Source organism: Antedon mediterranea, chromosome 4 (genome assembly GCF_964355755.1).
Source record: "Antedon mediterranea chromosome 4, ecAntMedi1.1, whole genome shotgun sequence".
Classification (NCBI taxonomy): Eukaryota; Metazoa; Echinodermata; class Crinoidea; order Comatulida; family Antedonidae; genus Antedon; species Antedon mediterranea.
The window spans coordinates 20,846,649-20,866,107 of NC_092673.1; the positions used below are offsets into that span (position 1 = coordinate 20,846,649).

Consider the following 19,459-nt stretch of genomic DNA (forward strand, 5'->3'; position numbering starts at 1 on the left):
TTTATTATTTTGTCCTTTTTGCTAAATAAATTAAATGAAAAAATATAATATTTGTTTTGAGGTTTCTATGGGTACTGTTGCCATACAGTACAGTCCTGTCCCATAATAATGATAACAACTGAATCACAAATGCAATTATTTTTACGGTAATGAACAATATTCAAATATCTGCTGTACGATTAATAATAAATATTGTTAATGTTAATGTATTAGTTAATTACCAATTGACTTTCTCTAGAAATAGTAATTCATTTATTCTTGCATGAGGTTCAAACCCGCGATCTCTATAATTAGGTTTATAATTGAAGAATAGAAACATAACAGTTACTACCAAAATGTACATTTTTAGATCTCCAAAACAGAAAGTTCTACTCCACATATATTAATCCAGTAAATAGTATTTATGTGTAATACTTTATACTACATCTAGAATATTCTTTTTTAGCTTCAACACTGTAGCTTAGCTACCATAAGCATTAGTTTATAACTATGCATACTCTTACTAAGAAATATTTTTACTTGACGTTTGAATGTCATTCAATCAATTAAAATGTTTGTGTCATTGTTGAAGGTACAATACAATAAATCAAATAACAATACTATGATGATATTGATAGTTTACAATTTGCTGTGTGGGTGTTTTCATGGATATACAGGCATGGTACTTCAAAAACAGCTTTCAATACAACATGAATATCGTCCAGCATGTTAAGGCTCTCTATCCATACTAAATAGGGGAAAATCATACTTTTAATGTCACCTTTTTTTTTTGTTCTCTTTCCCACCCTCTTTCCCCGTTTTATCTAATATTATTATTTGGATGAAAATATTTTCTGAAATAAAATGATCAATCACAAATTGAACTATGGATGTTCAGGGTAGAGAGATTTTAATCTAAAAAATGTATTTTTCAGTAAATAATATAATTTTAATATTGTACAAATTACAGTACAATTCCAAGGAATTGAGACTGTGCCTCTGATTTAAAAGAGATACAATAAAAGTTCAGTTCAGTTCTGACTGGTGATTGTTGAAAACTGTGTTATTAGTAATTAACCGAGAGAAGAAGTACAGGTTATCTGTTGATAAATCAACAACTTATATAAATGGACTTTGTACTGTACCCTGTTATAAATTGTGTCAACAACCATGCACACTCAATCATATATTTATTGTGCAATTCATAATTAATATAACAAACTAAAATTATTTTCTTAAAGTAAAATAAAAGCAATATACAACTATATAACAGAAGGTGGAATTAATCTGTATACTGTAGATATTAACAATCACACATGTTTGTCCCAAAATTTTGAAAACATCTTTATAGCAGGGCCGTACAACCTGACCATTTTTTCACAGAGAGGCCTTTGAAAACCATGTGGCCTTGCGACAACAACCTTACCACTTTATTTCTTGTGGCTTCAGTACAACTATAACTCACATGATGGAAGACTAATAATAAATGGTTTGAAAATGCCTTTACTCAATCAAACAATGTTTAATTATTTTGGAGAGAGGTTTGCTTACAGGCTTGTCTTCGGGGAACCAATTGTGGCATCAAATTAATTTGTAAATGAGATAATAAATGAGTTTTTTTTAGTGTTTATATTGTATGAATGAATATCATTAAGTAAAATTGGACACTCAGCAAACATATTCCATTTTCACATTCCCAAACAGAATCAAATAATAAATTATGTTTCAAAACTACAGGTACAATAGTACTTTCATTAATTAAGTGGTTAAGGTTATTTAAGGGCAGTTGCTTTTCTTTTACCAAGTATGAATAATTTCGATATTAAGTGAGCCAAATCCATTATAAGCTAAACGTTAGTCATTTGACGAACCTACTGTAGTGACGATGGTGCTTTTACTTATTAAATAGTCAACATAGTATCTTCCTTTATTTGATGTCATCAACAATCAATATAGCTTATACTGTAATAATCATAATTTCCAGTCATTCATATGTAGTTATTGTTAAATTATGGCAATGTCTCAACAGAAACTGGTCACGAATGACTTTGCAAAGTTCACAGTTTGTTTGTTGAATTATAAAAAATATCAACTCATACACCTTTGCATTAATGTATAATCATACAGGGAAAAATTTCATTTTAAAATTTTGTTTAGCAATATTGCTAATCAAACTGATTTTTGAGTCAAGAAACGTTTTTATTTTTTGCTACACAATTTTAGAAATGTGTAGCAATCAGGTTGTTTTGTATAGCTTTTTCCTATGCTACACTGGTGAAATTATCAAGCATCAATCAATTCATTAGGTTTTATGCAATGTATTGTAATCAGATATGAATGATGGCAACAAATGTATTTATACACAAAACTTAAAGACTTAACATGATTGAAAAATATTTTAAAAACCAAGAGAAAATGTAAAAAAGGATGTAATAATAGAGATCACCAGGTACTAGAGACAATGCTAGCATTATTTACCTGTTATTAATTATTTTTACATAATGACATTGACATTGTACATAACTTCTTCCATTGTTTAAATTTTTAATTGACATAAATGAAGTGACATAAAATGAAATTATGACAAGCAATTAACACCAACATATTATCAATCAAGTTCTTCAGCTGGTGTATAGTACTACTTTATTAGTTAGTATACTGAAGTAGTAGCATTATTACTCAGTAGTAGTATGCAAGTAAAATCATTCAGTAGTCAAGCAATTTTTTACAGACTTATTTTCTTTTTTTAACAACTAAAACTGCCGAGTATTAATTAAATTTGTTTAATTTGTGTGTGGTTAGGTCCGGATCCGTTAAGTCACTTTATTCAATCTAATATTAGCAATAAAGTCATCAACTTCCTGATTGTTGTCAGTGTTGACTATATTTATTAGTTTAACTTTAATAAATAGTATTAATTTCATAGTCCTTAGCTTAGGCTTTGATTTGTCAACTTGTAAACAATGTAAATATGCCTGTATGTAGATACCTTTGTAGCTTAATATATATACTGGCCAAGCCTTTCCCTAACCTTTTAAATAAAATTATTAAATAATAAAATAAATATTAAATTTTAAAAAATAATATTTATATAATATAATACTAGTACTAGGAGTACCTAATTAAATACTCTGCTTTTTTTCAAATGCCACTACACGAGAAAGTTTAAAAGTAGACTGGAATTTAAAGCTAGGCCTAGGCTGACGAAGCCTACCTGTCTGTAGGCTAGTTCGTCAAGTTTACTTAACGACCCACCGAAGAAACCTACCTTATCCTGCCACCACAATGATCACATTTATCACCTATCCAGCCTGGATTACATATGCAATTTCCCTCTGAACAAACACCGTTTAGACAATCGCCTTCAGTGTGATTGCAGCTTTTGACAATGACATTAAATACTAAAGAAATATACAATAAACTTATACATATATGTTTTAAATACATAACAATCGAGAAACGTTGCCTAAACTTGAATTTTACAAATTAAAATCAATCCACAATAATTCTATCATCGCCAAATCTTGTTATATTATTTACTCTTCTTATCTTCGATGATTCTAACATCCGGGAACTTCTGTTATTGATCAGTAAAATACAAACAAATACAATAAATAAATAATCTAAATCTTAAAAGTTTATTAATTAAAAATGTCAATATACAAAACATTAATATTAAATTTTTAAATTAAATTTAAACAAATATTTAGTAGGACAATATAGTATATAAATACATTAGATAAACATTTAATGTTAATCATAATGCACAATCAATGGTAAAGGTCAAACACATGTTGTTCTGGTGGAGAGTGGCACTTGGTTAATTATTTTCAGAGAAAATCTTTGATTAATTTGACGAAAAGAAGGGCGAGATGAAAGTAAAATCATAATTTAATTACTGATTACTTTTTAGTTTATACATTTAAAAATTTTAGATTATTTAAAGCTACGTTTTATTAGTTATGTAATCCCTACTACTAGCCTACTACCTAAATAATAGGCCTAGGGCCTAGTAGTAGTAGGCCTACTTCTATCTAGCCTAGTAGAGTAGTAGTAGTACTAGGCCTATAGTAGGCTATAGTCTGCTGTCTGTGTTGTTGTCAGTAGTGTAGTGAATCAAACCAGCCGACGTTCACAGGACATACAGAGCGTACGGGAACATCACGAAGAGGGCCTCTAGTTATATCGCTCTGTCCGTATTGATCTGATACTGGCCTGGGATGGTTTGCTTAGTGTTAATAAGCTGCCTAATAAGCTTAATCAATGTATATTATAAGCCATTCATAGGCCTACTAGGCCTGATAAGTGCTAACTTAACTATCAGTAGACTTTTTCGGTTAAGTTAACGCTAAGCTAAGAGTTAATCTATAATAATAGAATATAGCCTACGAGGATATGTCACATGATTATGATAATATAATAATAAGGGGCGCTACCTAGTTCCGTTTCGCACCTGTCATTTTTTTCGACTCAAAATGTGTTAAGAAACTTTATCGTGAGTACCACACCTTAGAATTAGGCCTCAAAAATACTTTTACGAAGGAGATCACACAAAAAGTAAAAAATAAATGCTTTAAATTGATGAATTTACAGACGTGTTTCTCGCACATCGGTTCCATACGCCATGTTCAATGTTGTAGTTTTTATGGAGCGCCAAAAGAGCAATCATAATAGAGGCCTAAAAACTCAATATAATGCGTATATTTAATGCATTTATTGGTGAAAATTACGTTCAATTTTAATATATTTTGTCAATGTCAATGCAAAAAAAAATGTTACTGTTGATACTGTACATGCTTTTCGCAGTTTTCGTTAACTTTTAAGAATGAAAATCGACAAATTCATCATCATATTACATGTATTGTAGTTTTTATACCTCAATGATCTAAATAATATTCCTCTTAGTCTTAGGCCTAGGCTACTGTAGGTAGTGATGCTGATTTAGGCCTAGGGTTTTGTTGCATTGACATTTACAAAATACAGTATATTAAAATTGAACATAATTTTCACCAATAAATGCATTAAATATACGCATTATATTGAGTTTTTAGCCCTCTATTATGATTGCTCCTTTGGCGCTCCATAGAAACAACAACATTGAACATGGCGTATGCGAAATTGATGAACCGATGTGCGAGAAACACGTCTGTAAATTCATCAATTTAAAGCATTTATTTTTTACTTTTTGTGTGATCTCCTTCGTAAAAGTATTTTTGAGGCCTAATTCTAAGGTGTGGTACTAATGATAAAGTTTCTTAACACATTTTGAGTCGAAACAAATGACAGGTGCGAAACGGAACTAGCGCCTAATAAGGTTAGTTCTGCACGGTACAGGAAGATTGTGTTCAATTGTACACGTAAATGTTTTGACTATTATATATTATTACCATAGTCGACCTTGTGTAATATAATAATTAATATCGTGATCGTCATGATGCATGTTCGTCTATGCAAATGTTCTCAACAAAAAATATTGAATAGTCGACTGCACTATTAATCATGCTTATTCAGCTAGGATGCCTAATGTGTACTCCTTTTTTTTCTTCAGAAATTATCAAAGAAATCAACAAAACCTAAGTTGAGTTTAGTTAAGAAAACCAACATTGGAAAGAACAAACCACCAAGACATTTTAACAGACGTGTGGCCAAAAAATCTGGAAAACCAATTAACAAAATCGAAATAAACTCATCAAGCAAGTCAGACAGACATAAACAAAACCACAAAGCAAGACAGACTGTTAAAACAACCAGAGGAACAGATACAGTTAAAGAAAAGAACATCGCAGAGCCCATAAAGACCAATGCAGAGGTAGAGAGTGATGATGGAAGAAGTGAAGAAGAATTAGATGAAGAAGATTTGTCATATTTTGAATCTGAAGGAAGAAACGCTCAATTTATGTTGGAAGTTCAGGACAGGTACCCACACAGTCTGCATTATTATAAACAAGAATTACATTTAAAAAATATTATTTATAATAATAAAATAATACCGTATATCTTGGTATAATCCCACCCCCTAGAACACGAAATTGGGTCAACTTTGGAGTGTGGGACTCGGGGAAACCCAGCCCTGGTTTAGAAAAAAAAATGATTGTTAAAGCATTTTTTGTAAAAACTCATCTGAACTGAATAAAGAGAGGCCTATATCCAGACTAAAAGTCAATACTGGGACTATACCCGGGGATATGCCTGTTTGTGAAATTAGACAAAAAGTAGGGGTGGGATTATATCCAAGGATATACGGTAATGTTTTAGTGCACTAGTCTATTTGAAAGTTTTTATCTAACAACAATTCAAATAAACTCACAATTACATATATTCTTTTCAAGTAATTTTAGCCAGCAGCGTAAACGGAAACGAGAAAAAGAAAACCAATTGGAGGCATATGAACAGGTACCTAGAGAGCTTGAAGAAACAGATCCAAGAAAAAAATTGAAAGCTTTACTCCCGCTCAAACACAAAAGTGGTCTTGAATATCGATGGGAACAAAAAAATGATGTTGTAGAAGATATCTCAGAGCAGGATGATCCAACTAATAATCATGGTAAGGATTAAAAACTGAAAACATATTTGTAATTTAATGATAAAATATGTATTTTCCCCAAAAAACACGAAAAATGAAGATAATAAAATCATATTTTGACAGTTTTAATAAGGTTAATCACTTCTGCAGAAAAAAAACCAAATAATGTTTTCATTTTAAAAAAGACAAAACAATTTGTTACTTATTTTTGGGGTAAAACAATGATTGATAAACCCTGCCAACCTCCATAAAAACATAGCAAACCCCATGAAAACCAAATAAAAGTGATTGAATCATGTACTGTAGTGTACAGTAGTTAGACTCGGTATGTCCGTTTAAAAAAAAAACAAATTGTAAACTACTTACTTTTGGGGCAAAATATAATTTTTTGGTTAAATATAATTGTTTTTAAAAAATGACTTAAAAAATTAAGTAATTAAGAACAAAAATTTCAGTTTTTACTCGGGGTACCCGAGTCTAGGACTTACTCATTTTCTCTTCTTCTTCCTCCATCTGGACACTATTGAGTAAAAAGTGCGATTTTTAAAGTACTACTCCTCCCTTATTCGTTGTATGTAGTATTGAGCTGGGATTTGGCATGAACATACTACAGGGACATGTCCTCAAAGCTATAGAGCCGGATTTTAAATTTTTTGTTAATTAATTTGTTTAATTAAGAATCCACAATGTGTGACACACACCACAGCGTTATGTAGTTATATGGTTATATGCGGATTCTTGGCGTAGTGGTTATCACGTTTGCTTAACACGCAGAAGGTACCTGGTTCGAGCCCGGACGAAACCTTTTTTTAAACGTTATGGTGAAAAGTACTCTATACGCAATATGATAATTATACACAGTATATCTTATTTTTATTATTTTTTTAAATACTTATTTTGTGTAATCGGTAATTATCACTTTTACACATGTTTTTATTTTTCTTTGTGCTTATTACCATATTTATTTGTAATTTAAATGGATTAAAAAACTTTCTGTAACCCACATTTTTAGTGTAAGTGGTTTTCGTAGTGTAGTGGTTGTCAAGTCTGCTTAACACACAGAAGGTCCCGGTTCGAGCCCTGGCGAAACCTATTTTTCTTTAACTTTCTAACTGTATACGTCTGTATACAGCTTCTTTCGCTGTACCCCGAGTATTGCACATTCGTGCTTGTTTAAATTGATATACCAATGAGGTGTACTGAGGTTTGCTATGTTTTTTTTAAGGTTTGCAGGATTTAGCAATATCCCTCCTTTCTGTTGGCTTAACACTACACATCTTTTACATACATTCATGTATTGCATTTATTTTTATTCACAGTTGATGAAATAGAGGTGAAACAACTACCAGCATTGAGTACAATAGAACTTTTTGCCAGAAGACAACAGAAACTGAGTTCAAAGAAAAAAGAAATCGCTGCACTCGCTAGTGCAACTATCCAGGATCCTGAATTTTCTGTAAATATATATTTTTTAAGATTTAAAAGAGTCTTCCAAAAAAAAATTATATTATTATATAAAAAAGACTGTAAATACGCCATTTTGTAGTTTTAATAATAGTTAATCATTTCTCTAGAAAATGAAAGTAAAAAAAGTAATGTTTTCACTTACAAAAATACAAAATAATCGGTTAAATTCAACCAAAAACCCACAGACTTCCAGCCAATTTAACAATTTTTTGCTTTAAATTACAGTTTTTTTAGGTAAATATTTTGTTTTCGATCCAATTTTTGGTCAAAGTGAATAACTATTACTAGGCATATTCAATAAAAACATTTAAGACATTATTTTTTTAGGGGGACAATCGTCATAAATTTGTCTTGTTTTCATGTTAAGGACCCTTTCTGAAACAAGGTTCCAAGTACCATTTTAATGTCACATAATAGTTATTCACTGAAAAAACTAAAAGAAATAGTCAAATGGGTTTTTGGTTGAATTTAACTGCTCATTTTGTTTTTTTTATAATTGAAAAATATTTTTTGTGGTGGAAATGAATTGTAACTATAAATTGCCTATTTAAAATCTGATTTTATTATTCGTCATTTTTCATGTTTTTTGGGGATAATACATCTTTTAAAGGGTCATCATCTGCTATCTACTTTACTTAATTTTTTTATTTCATACTCATCCAACAGCGTGCACAAACAATTCCAGGATGGATAAACATTTTTTTATAGTTTATCATGCTTATAAACATTTGAGGCTTAGGGAGTGGAGTTGAAAGAGTTTTAAAGCATGTTAGCCACCAAGCTACAGCTCCACTATCGCTTTTATTATCTTTATGCTATTTAATAAAAAACATAATTAACTGATGTATTCGGTTACTTTCTGTCTCTAGACTCACCGTTTGAAAGCTCTTTGCATGATTTTACAAGAAGAAGATTTAGAGATAATGGTCACCATAAGGAAGCTAGCAATGATTTCGTTGTTAGAGGTATTTAAAGATATTGCTCCAGGTTATCGCATTAGAGAATGGGGAGACAAGGCAAATCAAGTTAAGGTTAGTGGCATAGTTTTGTTATAAAATACAAATAATGAATGTGTATCAGCGTGATGGTACAAATTTTTACATGAGGCAAAGACCGAGTGAAAATAAAATTTCATATTTCACTGAATGAAATTATTTGTACCATTGCACAAATATAAAAACATTCATTATTTGTTTTATATAACATCTAAGTAGATTCTTGCTTATTGTTCCGATCGGGATGCGAAGGAGAGATCGTGTTGTGCGCTTCGATGCTTTCGTTCGCATAATAACAGACGGCGCTGCTATTGGATTTCAAGCAGTTTTTTTTTTTCTCGTACACGAAAAAATTAAAAAAGTACTATGACACAATCGTTAATTTGTTAACTATTGCATGCCATGTGACCCACAATCGTCCAATCGAATGACAGGAATTTTAGGTGTTATATAAATCAATTAAACAATGCATCTAAACCCAAGTTCATGACTTCTTACACTCACTTTGTAGTTTGGGACGACTCTTGCAGATTTTATCATTTTTCCATACACTTTTTCGTAAACGATATTGTTTATATGATATTATATTATATTATGGTATTATTTTCACCATTATAGGTTAGAGTTTCTATTATTTTATTCAAGTTTATAGTTTTATGAGTGTTTATAAACAAAGAATCTATAGAAAGTATTTAGTATTGTAATAATTTTATTATTTTTTAGCTAAGTAAGGGGGTAAAGATCCTAAGAGATTTTGAAGAAGGACTCTTAAAATTTTTCAAAAAGTATCTTGAATTTTTGGAACAAACAATAAAAAGTAAGTTTTTAGTTGGTTTGTTTTTGTCATTGTATTTCATAGAGGAGGATATTAATTGATGAAATGTTTGGACTTGAACATTACAAAATGTTTATTCAATTAAATAATATATAACCTAAGCATTCATTTGTAGGTTTTAAGTAACATAATTAGTTAATTGATTTTTTTTTAATATTAAAAAACTAAAAAATAACTTTAATTCCAATAATCCTCGTTTTATTCAAATGAGAATTGAATTATTAAGTGAGAGACGTCGGGTTGATTTATTACACATAAGTTTATTCTGCCTACACTATCAAACTATTTTGACAAAGTGTCATGTGCCCAAATATGGTGCTGCAGTGATATGACATGTCCATTATAGGCACATCACATTTTTTTTTTCACAAAAAGTTTGATAGTGTAGACAGAGCTTTATGTCTTTCTTGTAGATTATATTAAACCGAAGAGATTAAGCAAGATGACCGAAGAAGAGGTTGAAATTCACGAGAAATCTGGAGTTGCACGTGAAAAACTAGCTGTGATTGCAAACAAGTGTCTGTGTAATATGGCGATACATTTGCCACATTTCAACTACCATAACAACATACTTTCCGTCATTGTGCCACTAATGGCCTCCGAACATCAAGAGGTACGTTCTTTTTTTTTTCTATAAATAGATTGTGCAAAGAGTAAACAATTATAGTACCTGTGCTGGCTTCTGAGTTTTTTTAACGTTTATTTGGTAGGAAATTATAATCCATTAAAGAATAGAATACATTAAAGATATACCTGTATTGTCTCCATTAAACAAATTTTTTCTTTTTTCAAATTTGTTGTTGCCATTGTAATGTCACATAATAGTTATTCACTTTGACCAAAAAATGGATTGAAAAAAAAAAGATTTACTTTACTTGTAATTCAAAGCAAACTGTCTGTCAGACAATGGTTTTTGGTTAACATTAACCGTTTCGTTTGTCTTTTTATAAGTGAAATTATTTTTTTGTTTTTTTTACAAATCAATTACATTGTTATCCTAGATGTCAGATGAATGCTGTGAAACAATGAGGACAATATTCAGACAAGATATAGCAGGAAACTCAACACTCGCTGCTGTCAAATTCATTAGTCAACTTGTCAAAAGCAAGAGCTATCTAGTTGATTCAAAGGTTTGTTGACCAATATATTAAACCTGCTAAGTCCCGTCCCTACTGCAATTCAGGTTCTTCTAGGTCCTGTCCATATTACAATATATTAACACTTCTAGGTCCTGTCTATACTTCAATATATTAGGACTTTTAGGTTCCGTCCATATTGCAATATATTGGCAGTCCTATCTCTCGTCCGTACTACAATATATTAACACTTCTAGGTCCTGTCCATGCTGCAATATATTGGCACTACTATGCCTCATTCGTACTGCAATATATTAACACTTCTAGGTCCTGTCAATACTGCAATATATTAACACTTTTAGGTTCTGTCCATACTGCAATATATTGGCACTGCTATGTCTCGTCCATACTGCAATATATCAGCACTTATAGGTCCTGTCAATACTGCAATATATTGGCACTGCTATGCCGTGTCTATACTGCAATATATTAACACTTCTGGGTCATTTCCACATTGCAATATATTAACACTACTATGCCTCGTCCACACTGACGGTAATTAAATATTTTCTTATTTTCTCAACTTTTACATTTTTCAAGGTACTAGATACATTCTTGTCATTAAGAATAAAAGAAGTAAATATTAAAGATCACGATGAAGAACGAAAAAAGAAAGTATTGGACCAGAAGAAGAAAAAGATGGCATTATCACGATCACAAAGAAGGGTAATTTAATTTAAGAACTTCATTTGTTCTTGCATAGTACAACAGATTGAATCAGTAAATGTAAATGGGAACCAGCGACTTGCAGCCTACAGGGCTAAATTGCTGTATGTGTGGACGACACATACAACAACCTTCTACTCTCCCTTTATGTTGAGTGCTGCCAAAAAACAGCGCCCATTCGTCTGTCCACAGTGCTTATAGAATTCATGATGTTATGTTTCTTTTCTATATTTGATTGTAATTTGTTATATCTCACCAGCACAAGAAACAACTAGCAAAATTAGAAGTAGAGATGCAAGCAGCAAATGCAGCTGAAAATAAGAAAGAAAAGCTTAAATTGGTATGTTTAAAAAAAGCAACTTACTTAAATCTTTTTTCATTTTATTAGGAGTAAAGCTCTGTCCACACTACCAAACTTTATGTGACAGAAAAATGTGATGTGCCCATATAATGTGATGTGCCCATATATGGACACGATGACATCATAACACTACCATATTTGGGCACATCACACTTTTTTTGTAAAACTAATTAGATGATGTAGACAGAGCTTAATTATTGCATTTGTGTTTTTATACTATTCCAGCAATTAGCCCTAGCTCACATGTGTACTAATCGAGTGAGATAAGAGGACTACAGAATTGAATGATTATAATATGTTTTCTTACCAGCACACAGATACGATCCAGGTCGTATTTACAACATACTTTAGAATCCTAAAGAAGAGTAGCAAGTCCGCTTTAATGCCGTCTGTCCTTGAAGGCCTGGCAAAGTTCGCTCATCTAATAAATTTGGAATTCTTTGATGATCTTATAGAAGTACTCAACTCACTGATACAGTCTGGGGTAATTTTTTAATTTTTGGAAATTTATGTCTTAAGGCACCTGTGGCCAAAGATTATTAATAGTAAATGAATTGCTGTCCTATCAAATAGGTGGTAATCCCCATGAACACTCTTTTCTTTTACATTACTATTACTTACAGTGAAAACTGTTCTTTTAGTTTCGTAACGCAGTGCTTTAGCATATAATTAAGACAAATACAGTCAACTCTCCGGAAACATTCGGGCTGGCCAAATATGTCATTTGTCTGGTTTTCCAGAAAGTAGGTATTGGGAATGAGTTTAATGGACCTCAAGAAAAGTCTGGTTTTGGGAGACTTTCTGGTTTTCGGAGACTCTGATATTGGGAAAGTTAACTTTATTATGAAAATTCCATAAAGCTAGGCTTACTTTACAATTATGACACTCAGTAAATGTTATCTCATTACATGGATCTCGCATATTGATAAAAAATAAATTAATAAAAACAAATTATTTCAAACCAAATTTTTGTTTCTAGTGAAGGACAAAATTACGTTGAACTTACCCAACGTTTCATGCATTATCATCGCACTTTTTCAAGGTAGTGATGTCAGCTTGGATTGCCGACACTGATCATGGCATAGTCACATGATGTTATTGTGACATGCGCCCTGTATAAGTTGTTACTTGAAATCCTCTGGTGTCCGCCCCGGTCAGCCGTTTCAGTTCTAACAAATAATCATATATGCAGCCACTTTCCTTCTTTGTCTCTGTTCATGTTGTTTTCAGTTTTTCCAATTATAATTGCTTCTTGCCATCCTCTCTTATTGATGTTACCCTCTTTCTTTAACACTTTTGTCTTGAAAAACGTTCAACATAATTTTTTCCTTCACTAGAAAATTTGTTTTCAAATTATATTGTTGGAAGGAGATAAATTTTTTAAATTTTAAATTATTTCAATTCGACCATATAATGAATTTCTTGTATTCATATTTAGGATCTACAATATAGGGAATCACTACACTGTGTTCTAACTGCAATGCATATATTATCAGGTCAGGGTGAAGTTCTTAATATTGACCCATCCAAGTTCTACAATCATCTATACAATACTATGTTGTCAGTACATGCAGGTATGTGACATTTTTACAAGATACAAGATAACTTTATTGTCAAAATTGTTAACAATTTCGAGATATGTTTTGCACCTAAGTAGAATAAATAATACGATGTGATAACTATATAAATAAATACAAATGATACAAGTGACTATCTTGAAAAGTTTTTGTTAAATAAATTGCATGCTATGTACATTGGTGAAAATCTGAAACGGTTTGTGGATATTTTTTCCTGTTTCAGTCTAACCCCTACTTATAATGATGTCTGAATGTAATGGGTGTGATGGGTCTTGCATAATTGTGTCCAATTTCTTAAGTATGAATGTATTAAACATTTCATCTAAAGATTTCACTTCTACACCGATAACTCTGCTGGCCTTGTTTACTAATCTCTGAATTTGACTTTTACTGTTTACATTGATATGAGAAAACCAAACAATAATACAATAAGAAATGATTGATTGAACAACAGAGGAATAAAACATATGAATGAGATGAGAACTAACATTAAACCGTTTCATTTTTTATATAAAGTACATTCTCTTATTAGCATTTTTACTTTATGGTTTTTTGTTTTCAATTTAATAATGCTAATTTCCACATAATGATTCGTAAGTCCTGTCTAGACTATCTAGATTTTTTTTTTGGATTGACAAAAAAGTCTGATGTGCCAAACTTTAATACTGATATGACATCATCATGTACATAATGAGCATATCACATTTTTTTGTCGCATAAAGTTTGACACTGACAGTGTAAATAGAGCCATCTTTAATTATTCTTTCTAATTAAAGGTCAAAGTAGCAAGGATGCTGTTATTGTGTTAGATTGTCTTGATGTAATGATCAACAAGAAACGTAGACTGGTGAACATTCAACGTGTGTTGGCTTTCATCAAACGGCTGTCTGTTGCATCGATGCAGTCACTACCGAATGCAGCAATGGCATTTCTAGCAAGTGCTACACAAGCAATGAAGGTAGAGTTTGCCAGATACACAATATACACTATGAATCCTTTCTAGATACTGCTGTGGTAATGATGTATCTTAGTGGCAGCTAAAGTATAAAATGATAAACATTTAAATGCTCAAGACTGAATTAAAAGACAACTTTACCGAGAACCATTTGACAACATATTAGGGATGAACATATGGTTTCAGAACAATTGCGAGATTTGCGATTTTGCTGCACATGCTCACCCTACAGCCTACACTCCAAGTGTGCTTAGCAAAATCTACCTCATGAGTTTTCACTGTTGTTAACAGATAGGTACCCGTCATTTCAATTGCTGATTTGATCTGTATGTAGGTTTAAATTTGTCAAAATGTTTAGTCTGTTATTTGAAGAAACAAATAGGCAAAGGAAACAATAACAAAATTCATCATTTATTATTATTTTTTACAATTTATTTAAAAAGTGTGTGTAGCATTTTTTTGCACTTTGCACACACACCCTATATTTAGGCAAATAAAATGCATATGATAGAATGTTAGGTCATGTTCAGCCCACTTCATTTTGCATTTTAGGCCCCTTTTAAATCCTGGATTTCGCACTTGCTTCTCCTCTCTCTACATCAATTTACTTGAAATGGCTGTTCTTTCTATCAGGCATATCCAAGAAGTGATCTATTGTTAGACAATGAGAGTACAGGCAGTGGAGTTTATCAACCAGAGTTACCAGAACCAGAGCATTGTTGTGCACAGAACACTGCATTGTGGGAACTACACCTTATGAAGGTGGGTATTTTTGTGTGATTATCACCCAACAGCTGTACAGCCTTCAACATTCAATTTAAGATGTAGATTGGCATATTAATTAGATTATTAGCCCAAATGGCCGAGTGGTTAAGACAGTGGAACCGTACTTCATAGCCATAACATTGGCAAGGGTTCGAGGTTCACTCACTTTTCGGATAAGGACTATAAACCGTAGGTCCAGTGTACACACATTTCTCATGTTCCTAGAACCTAGTACATCTTTCAAGAGGAGTTGGGCGTTGCCCCATTGTACTAGTTCACACACTGTCACTATCGTGGATCAAGTTATGAGCATCCATATTCCTATATACACACGTCCCTGGATAAGCTAATGTAGCACCCTATTTGTAGCGAACTAATCCAAAAACCACCGCACCTGGATATCATATTGTGTGGAGCTGTGTTTGAAACACATTATCTAGTTCGTGGAAAAGAATTGCATAAAAGTGTTTTAAAACATATAATGAATATTTTGTTTCATTTAATGGGGTGAGTATTTTAATTTGTTGAAAAGCCTGGCTGTCCTATTTAACTCATAAAAATATTCTCCCCATTCAACTGATAAAACATTCATTATATGTTAATATTTATATTGTATAACCAACCCTCTTTATTTTATATACTTACAGAAGCATTATCATCCACATGTCCCTCTGTATGCTCAGCATTTGTTGAAGGGTTGCCCGGTAACAGGAGCAGGTAGTCTAGGTCCTGAATTAGCAAGACGGTATGTCACTAGCGCTTTCAGCTACCTTGGAAAACCTTTTTTTTTAAATACTATTACAGTAGCTCAAACAAATATTTATGTTACTATAATTTGAATCTTATTTAGATTTGTTTAACTGTATTTATAATAATGGTAATGTTCTGCTACAAAGAAAACAATTTTTATATAATAATTAAAATTATTACAGAACTCCAGTAAAAGTCTGTGAGGTGTTTGATTCATCCCAAATGAACTTTAACCCAACGATTGAAAGTTTGATTGGCAAAGCGCCAAGCCAGAAGAGTCAGGTAAGTTTTATTCATTGTTTCACAAACTTAATAATCCTGGCACAGAATTTATAGTATTATAACTCTAAAGCTCTGTCTACACTATAATAGTTCATTCTTATATAGCGCTCTACAAGCAAGCTTCTCTAAGCGCTGAACATTATTACCCCAGTTATTTTTTGGATCAAACGCGTATGGAAACATACTCCCATAATGCAGCTAGTAATCAGCGCAAAGTTGTGTCTTGATCTAACCGGGTACCCATTTATACACCTGGGTGGAGAGAGGCAAACGTAAGTAAAGTATCTTGTCTAAGGATATAAGCAATGCGGCGAGAATTGGATTCGAATCTCGGTCTCACGATCAGTAGTCCAACGTCCAACACCCTGCGCCACACTCACTATCAAACTAGTTGTGACAAAAAAAAGTGTGATGTGCCTAGTTTTGGTAGTGATATGCCACGCAAATATGGTGGTGGTGTGACATCATCATATCCATATATGGGTACATCATAAACTTTGATAGTGTAGACTGAGCTTGAGAATCAGGAATGAGCGCAGTTTAAATTGCACACAATATTTACCGTTGCTTCCAACCAGTTTCTAAAATGGTGGAAGAAAATATAATATCATTTAAAGCTATTTAGGCTAAATTTTCTAAATTAATAAAGTACAATATATTAAACATATTTAGGACCATATAGTATTATTTTTACATTAAATATAGTTTGTGATCTTAAAATAGATCTAAAAAACGTAGGGAAGGTGTCTTTAAACATATTTAGATACATCTTACACTGAATATCACTTATGATTCAGTGCCCCGTTTTATTATCCAAAATTGATTTCAAATTTGGGAAAACAATGCACATACTACTTTTTAATTGCAGACTAGTATTTCCGAAAACTTTTTACAAGCAGAGTTCCAAGATTTTGCTGCTAAATATGAATCTTATGATGACAGCCAAGATGTTTTATGAAATGGTGGGGGGAAAAATTGTACAATAAAACAAGGGTGTTTTGTGTTATAAGTACTGTAAAGCATTTTATACCAAAATTCATATCACATTTACATTATTATTATTATTAGCAGAAGCCTGTGAAATGTTAAGTTACTATAACCATAATACAGATATATGCAAAGTGCCGAATAAACAATTTATTTCAAAATATATTTAAAATGTAATTTATATATTGACTGCATTTCTGCTCCAAAATAACTGGTTAAATCAGTGGTTGGTTGTTGACAGAAGTCATTACCTAAAATGCAATTGGTCCTGGCAATGGGATTCTGCCTGACCATTGAAGATTATAAATAAAGTGACCATCACATCGGAAAGGAAGGCTGTTTGGACACGACAGGGAATAATTTCGCCAGTGTAGCATAGCAAAAAGCTATACAAAACAACCTTATTGCTACACATTTCTAAAATTGTGTAGCAAAAAAGACAATACAAAACTATGTTTCTTGCCTAAAAATCAGTTTGATTAGCAATAATTGCTAAACAAAATTTTAAAATGAAATTTTTCCCTGCACGAGTGGATAATCAAGGAAACAGCATGGTTAAATGTCAATTCAATTTTATGCTAGTAAACATGCTTAAATATGATAGTGATATGACATCATGTCTATATATGGGCACATCACATATAAAGTTTGATAGTGTAAACATAGCATAAGGGTACTTTGACAATAATAGTGTTTAAGGTTTCAAATAAATTTATCTACAATATAACTGTCAATATTGTCTGTTTATTCAACAATACAAAGCATTGCCTCTTCCACTGCAGTAAAATATACTATTGTTTCATATCCATTGTTTCTGAATCCGTTTCTAAGCCTGCTTTTAACTTCAACTCCTGAAGCCTTTCCATTGGCATTTGTTTCAATATTTGTGTCTGTGGAAAAACATCAGTTGGTGTATCACTGGGAACTGTTTTTAAGTTCAAGTCTGTTGGTTTATTTAAGAATGGATTCCAAACACCTTGTATACTTGGAGTGTTTGTCTGCCATTGTTTTCGAGTTCTTGTAATCTCCTGACCAGATTGACATCGTACCAATTCTACCACCTCTTTTACTTGCTCAACATCAAAGGCTGCAATTGATATTATTTTCTGCTGTCCATTTACTGAAAATATAATATAAATGATGATTAAATATTAATATGGTTGTTGTACACCCCTTTTAATTTAGCTAAGCCCATCCATTATGTAAGATATGGATATATTCTGTCTTCCACACCTAAAAAAATGTAGCAATTATTAATACATCTGTATGTATTGTAGGAAAACTTACAGTATTCTGCAACTAGTCTTGGTTGGGCATACTTTTGGTGAGGGGTGACGTACATAACAATTTCAGGATGATTGTTGGCAAAATCTATAACTTCCTGTTCAATGTAATCTCTGAAAATTTAAATTAATTGAAGTTATTAAAATATTATGTCGAGGATGGATTGTTCCAAAATAATGTTAAACTGTTAGTACTTATAATTAATTTTTTTTTTAAATTATTTATTTTTACAAATTACAGCATAAATATATTATATTAGTTAAATCCGAACTATTTTTAATTAATCAGTTATTTGAAAGTAAAGAAGCAATTTGTCAAAATCCAGGCCCACTAGTACAGTATCCAAGCATGGAGGTATTCTTCAGAGCAGCGCGGTTTCAAGAGAACGGAGAGAGTAAATCCCTGCTGGCTGCTGCCATCCATGGCTAGCTCTCAGATTCTTTCAGTCTAGCCTAGGCTAGGCCTACAATAAAACCATGAATAAACTAACCTTACTCCTTTGCTGTTTCTGGATTTTTTGCTAAATTGAAGTGTGATTCGTTGTAGTTGGCATACGTATCTTCCAACTCCATTGTGTAAAACACTTTTCAGAAATCCACTGGATTTATTTGCCATTTTTTTTTTTTTTTTAAACTTGCAAAGTACATGTGTGTGTAAGAGAGTGTGACCTCACGCACACCACACGACCTTATTATGGTTTTACGCGCATGCGTATTGGAGCATGTGACTAATTACGTCATTGTTTTTATGACACGTGATGATTGGTTCAGCCCTTTTTACTTATGTAAATTTGATTCCGGGGTGTACACAATAACACTCCTATCTAACAATATATATAATATACATACTTAAAATATAAAGCAAAGTTTTAATAGAGTTACAATTGAAAATGAAGCA

The 19,459-nt window shown here is 31.9% G+C and overlaps 3 protein-coding genes across 5 annotated transcripts in view; 1 reads left to right on the forward strand and 2 right to left on the reverse strand.

Annotated features, from left to right (window-relative positions):
* Nucleotides 1-3,518, reverse strand: part of LOC140046858 (attractin-like) — a 30,226-nt gene extending 26,708 nt beyond the window's left edge. For all 3 annotated transcript variants that reach the window (XM_072091585.1, XM_072091586.1, XM_072091584.1), the window contains exon 1: nt 3,248-3,518. In XM_072091585.1, the coding sequence (XP_071947686.1) occupies nt 3,248-3,426 (179 nt within the window). In that variant the 5' untranslated portion in view covers nt 3,427-3,518. The remainder of the gene's footprint in view (nt 1-3,247) is intronic.
* A 269-nt stretch (nt 3,519-3,787) lies between these two features.
* Nucleotides 3,788-17,809, forward strand: LOC140046859 (nucleolar complex protein 3 homolog). The gene is made up of 17 exons (XM_072091587.1): nt 3,788-3,857; nt 5,528-5,895; nt 6,309-6,523; nt 7,822-7,958; nt 8,839-9,000; nt 9,688-9,781; nt 10,213-10,412; nt 10,801-10,929; nt 11,476-11,601; nt 11,861-11,941; nt 12,273-12,446; nt 13,401-13,536; nt 14,316-14,497; nt 15,128-15,256; nt 15,907-16,004; nt 16,192-16,291; nt 17,160-17,809. The coding sequence occupies exons 1-17, from the start codon at nt 3,852-3,854 to the stop codon at nt 17,247-17,249; spliced, it is 2,427 nt and encodes an 808-aa protein (XP_071947688.1). The 5' UTR covers nt 3,788-3,851; the 3' UTR covers nt 17,250-17,809.
* Nucleotides 17,732-19,233, reverse strand: LOC140046860 (large ribosomal subunit protein mL43-like). The gene is made up of 3 exons (XM_072091588.1): nt 19,053-19,233; nt 18,566-18,675; nt 17,732-18,398 (listed from the first exon to the last, which is right to left on the reverse strand). Exons 1-3 carry the CDS (start codon nt 19,175-19,177, stop codon nt 18,070-18,072), a joined length of 564 nt encoding a protein of 187 aa, XP_071947689.1. The 5' UTR covers nt 19,178-19,233; the 3' UTR covers nt 17,732-18,069.
* Nucleotides 19,234-19,459: the final 226 nt, after the last annotated feature.

Coding starts and splice junctions, on each gene's coding strand:
- LOC140046859 (XM_072091587.1), top strand. Junction 15,257..15,906: donor GGGAACTACACCTTATGAAG/GTGGGTATTTTT, acceptor ATATACTTACAG/AAGCATTATCATCCACATGT. Junction 16,292..17,159: donor CGCCAAGCCAGAAGAGTCAG/GTAAGTTTTATT, acceptor TTTTAATTGCAG/ACTAGTATTTCCGAAAACTT.
- LOC140046860 (XM_072091588.1), bottom strand. CDS start 19,177: ATGGCAAATAAATCCAGTGGATTTCTGAAAAGTGTTTTACACAATGGA. Junction 18,676..19,052: donor AGAAACAGCAAAGGAGTAAG/GTTAGTTTATTC, acceptor TTAAATTTTCAG/AGATTACATTGAACAGGAAG. Junction 18,399..18,565: donor AAGACTAGTTGCAGAATACT/GTAAGTTTTCCT, acceptor TTATATTTTCAG/TAAATGGACAGCAGAAAATA.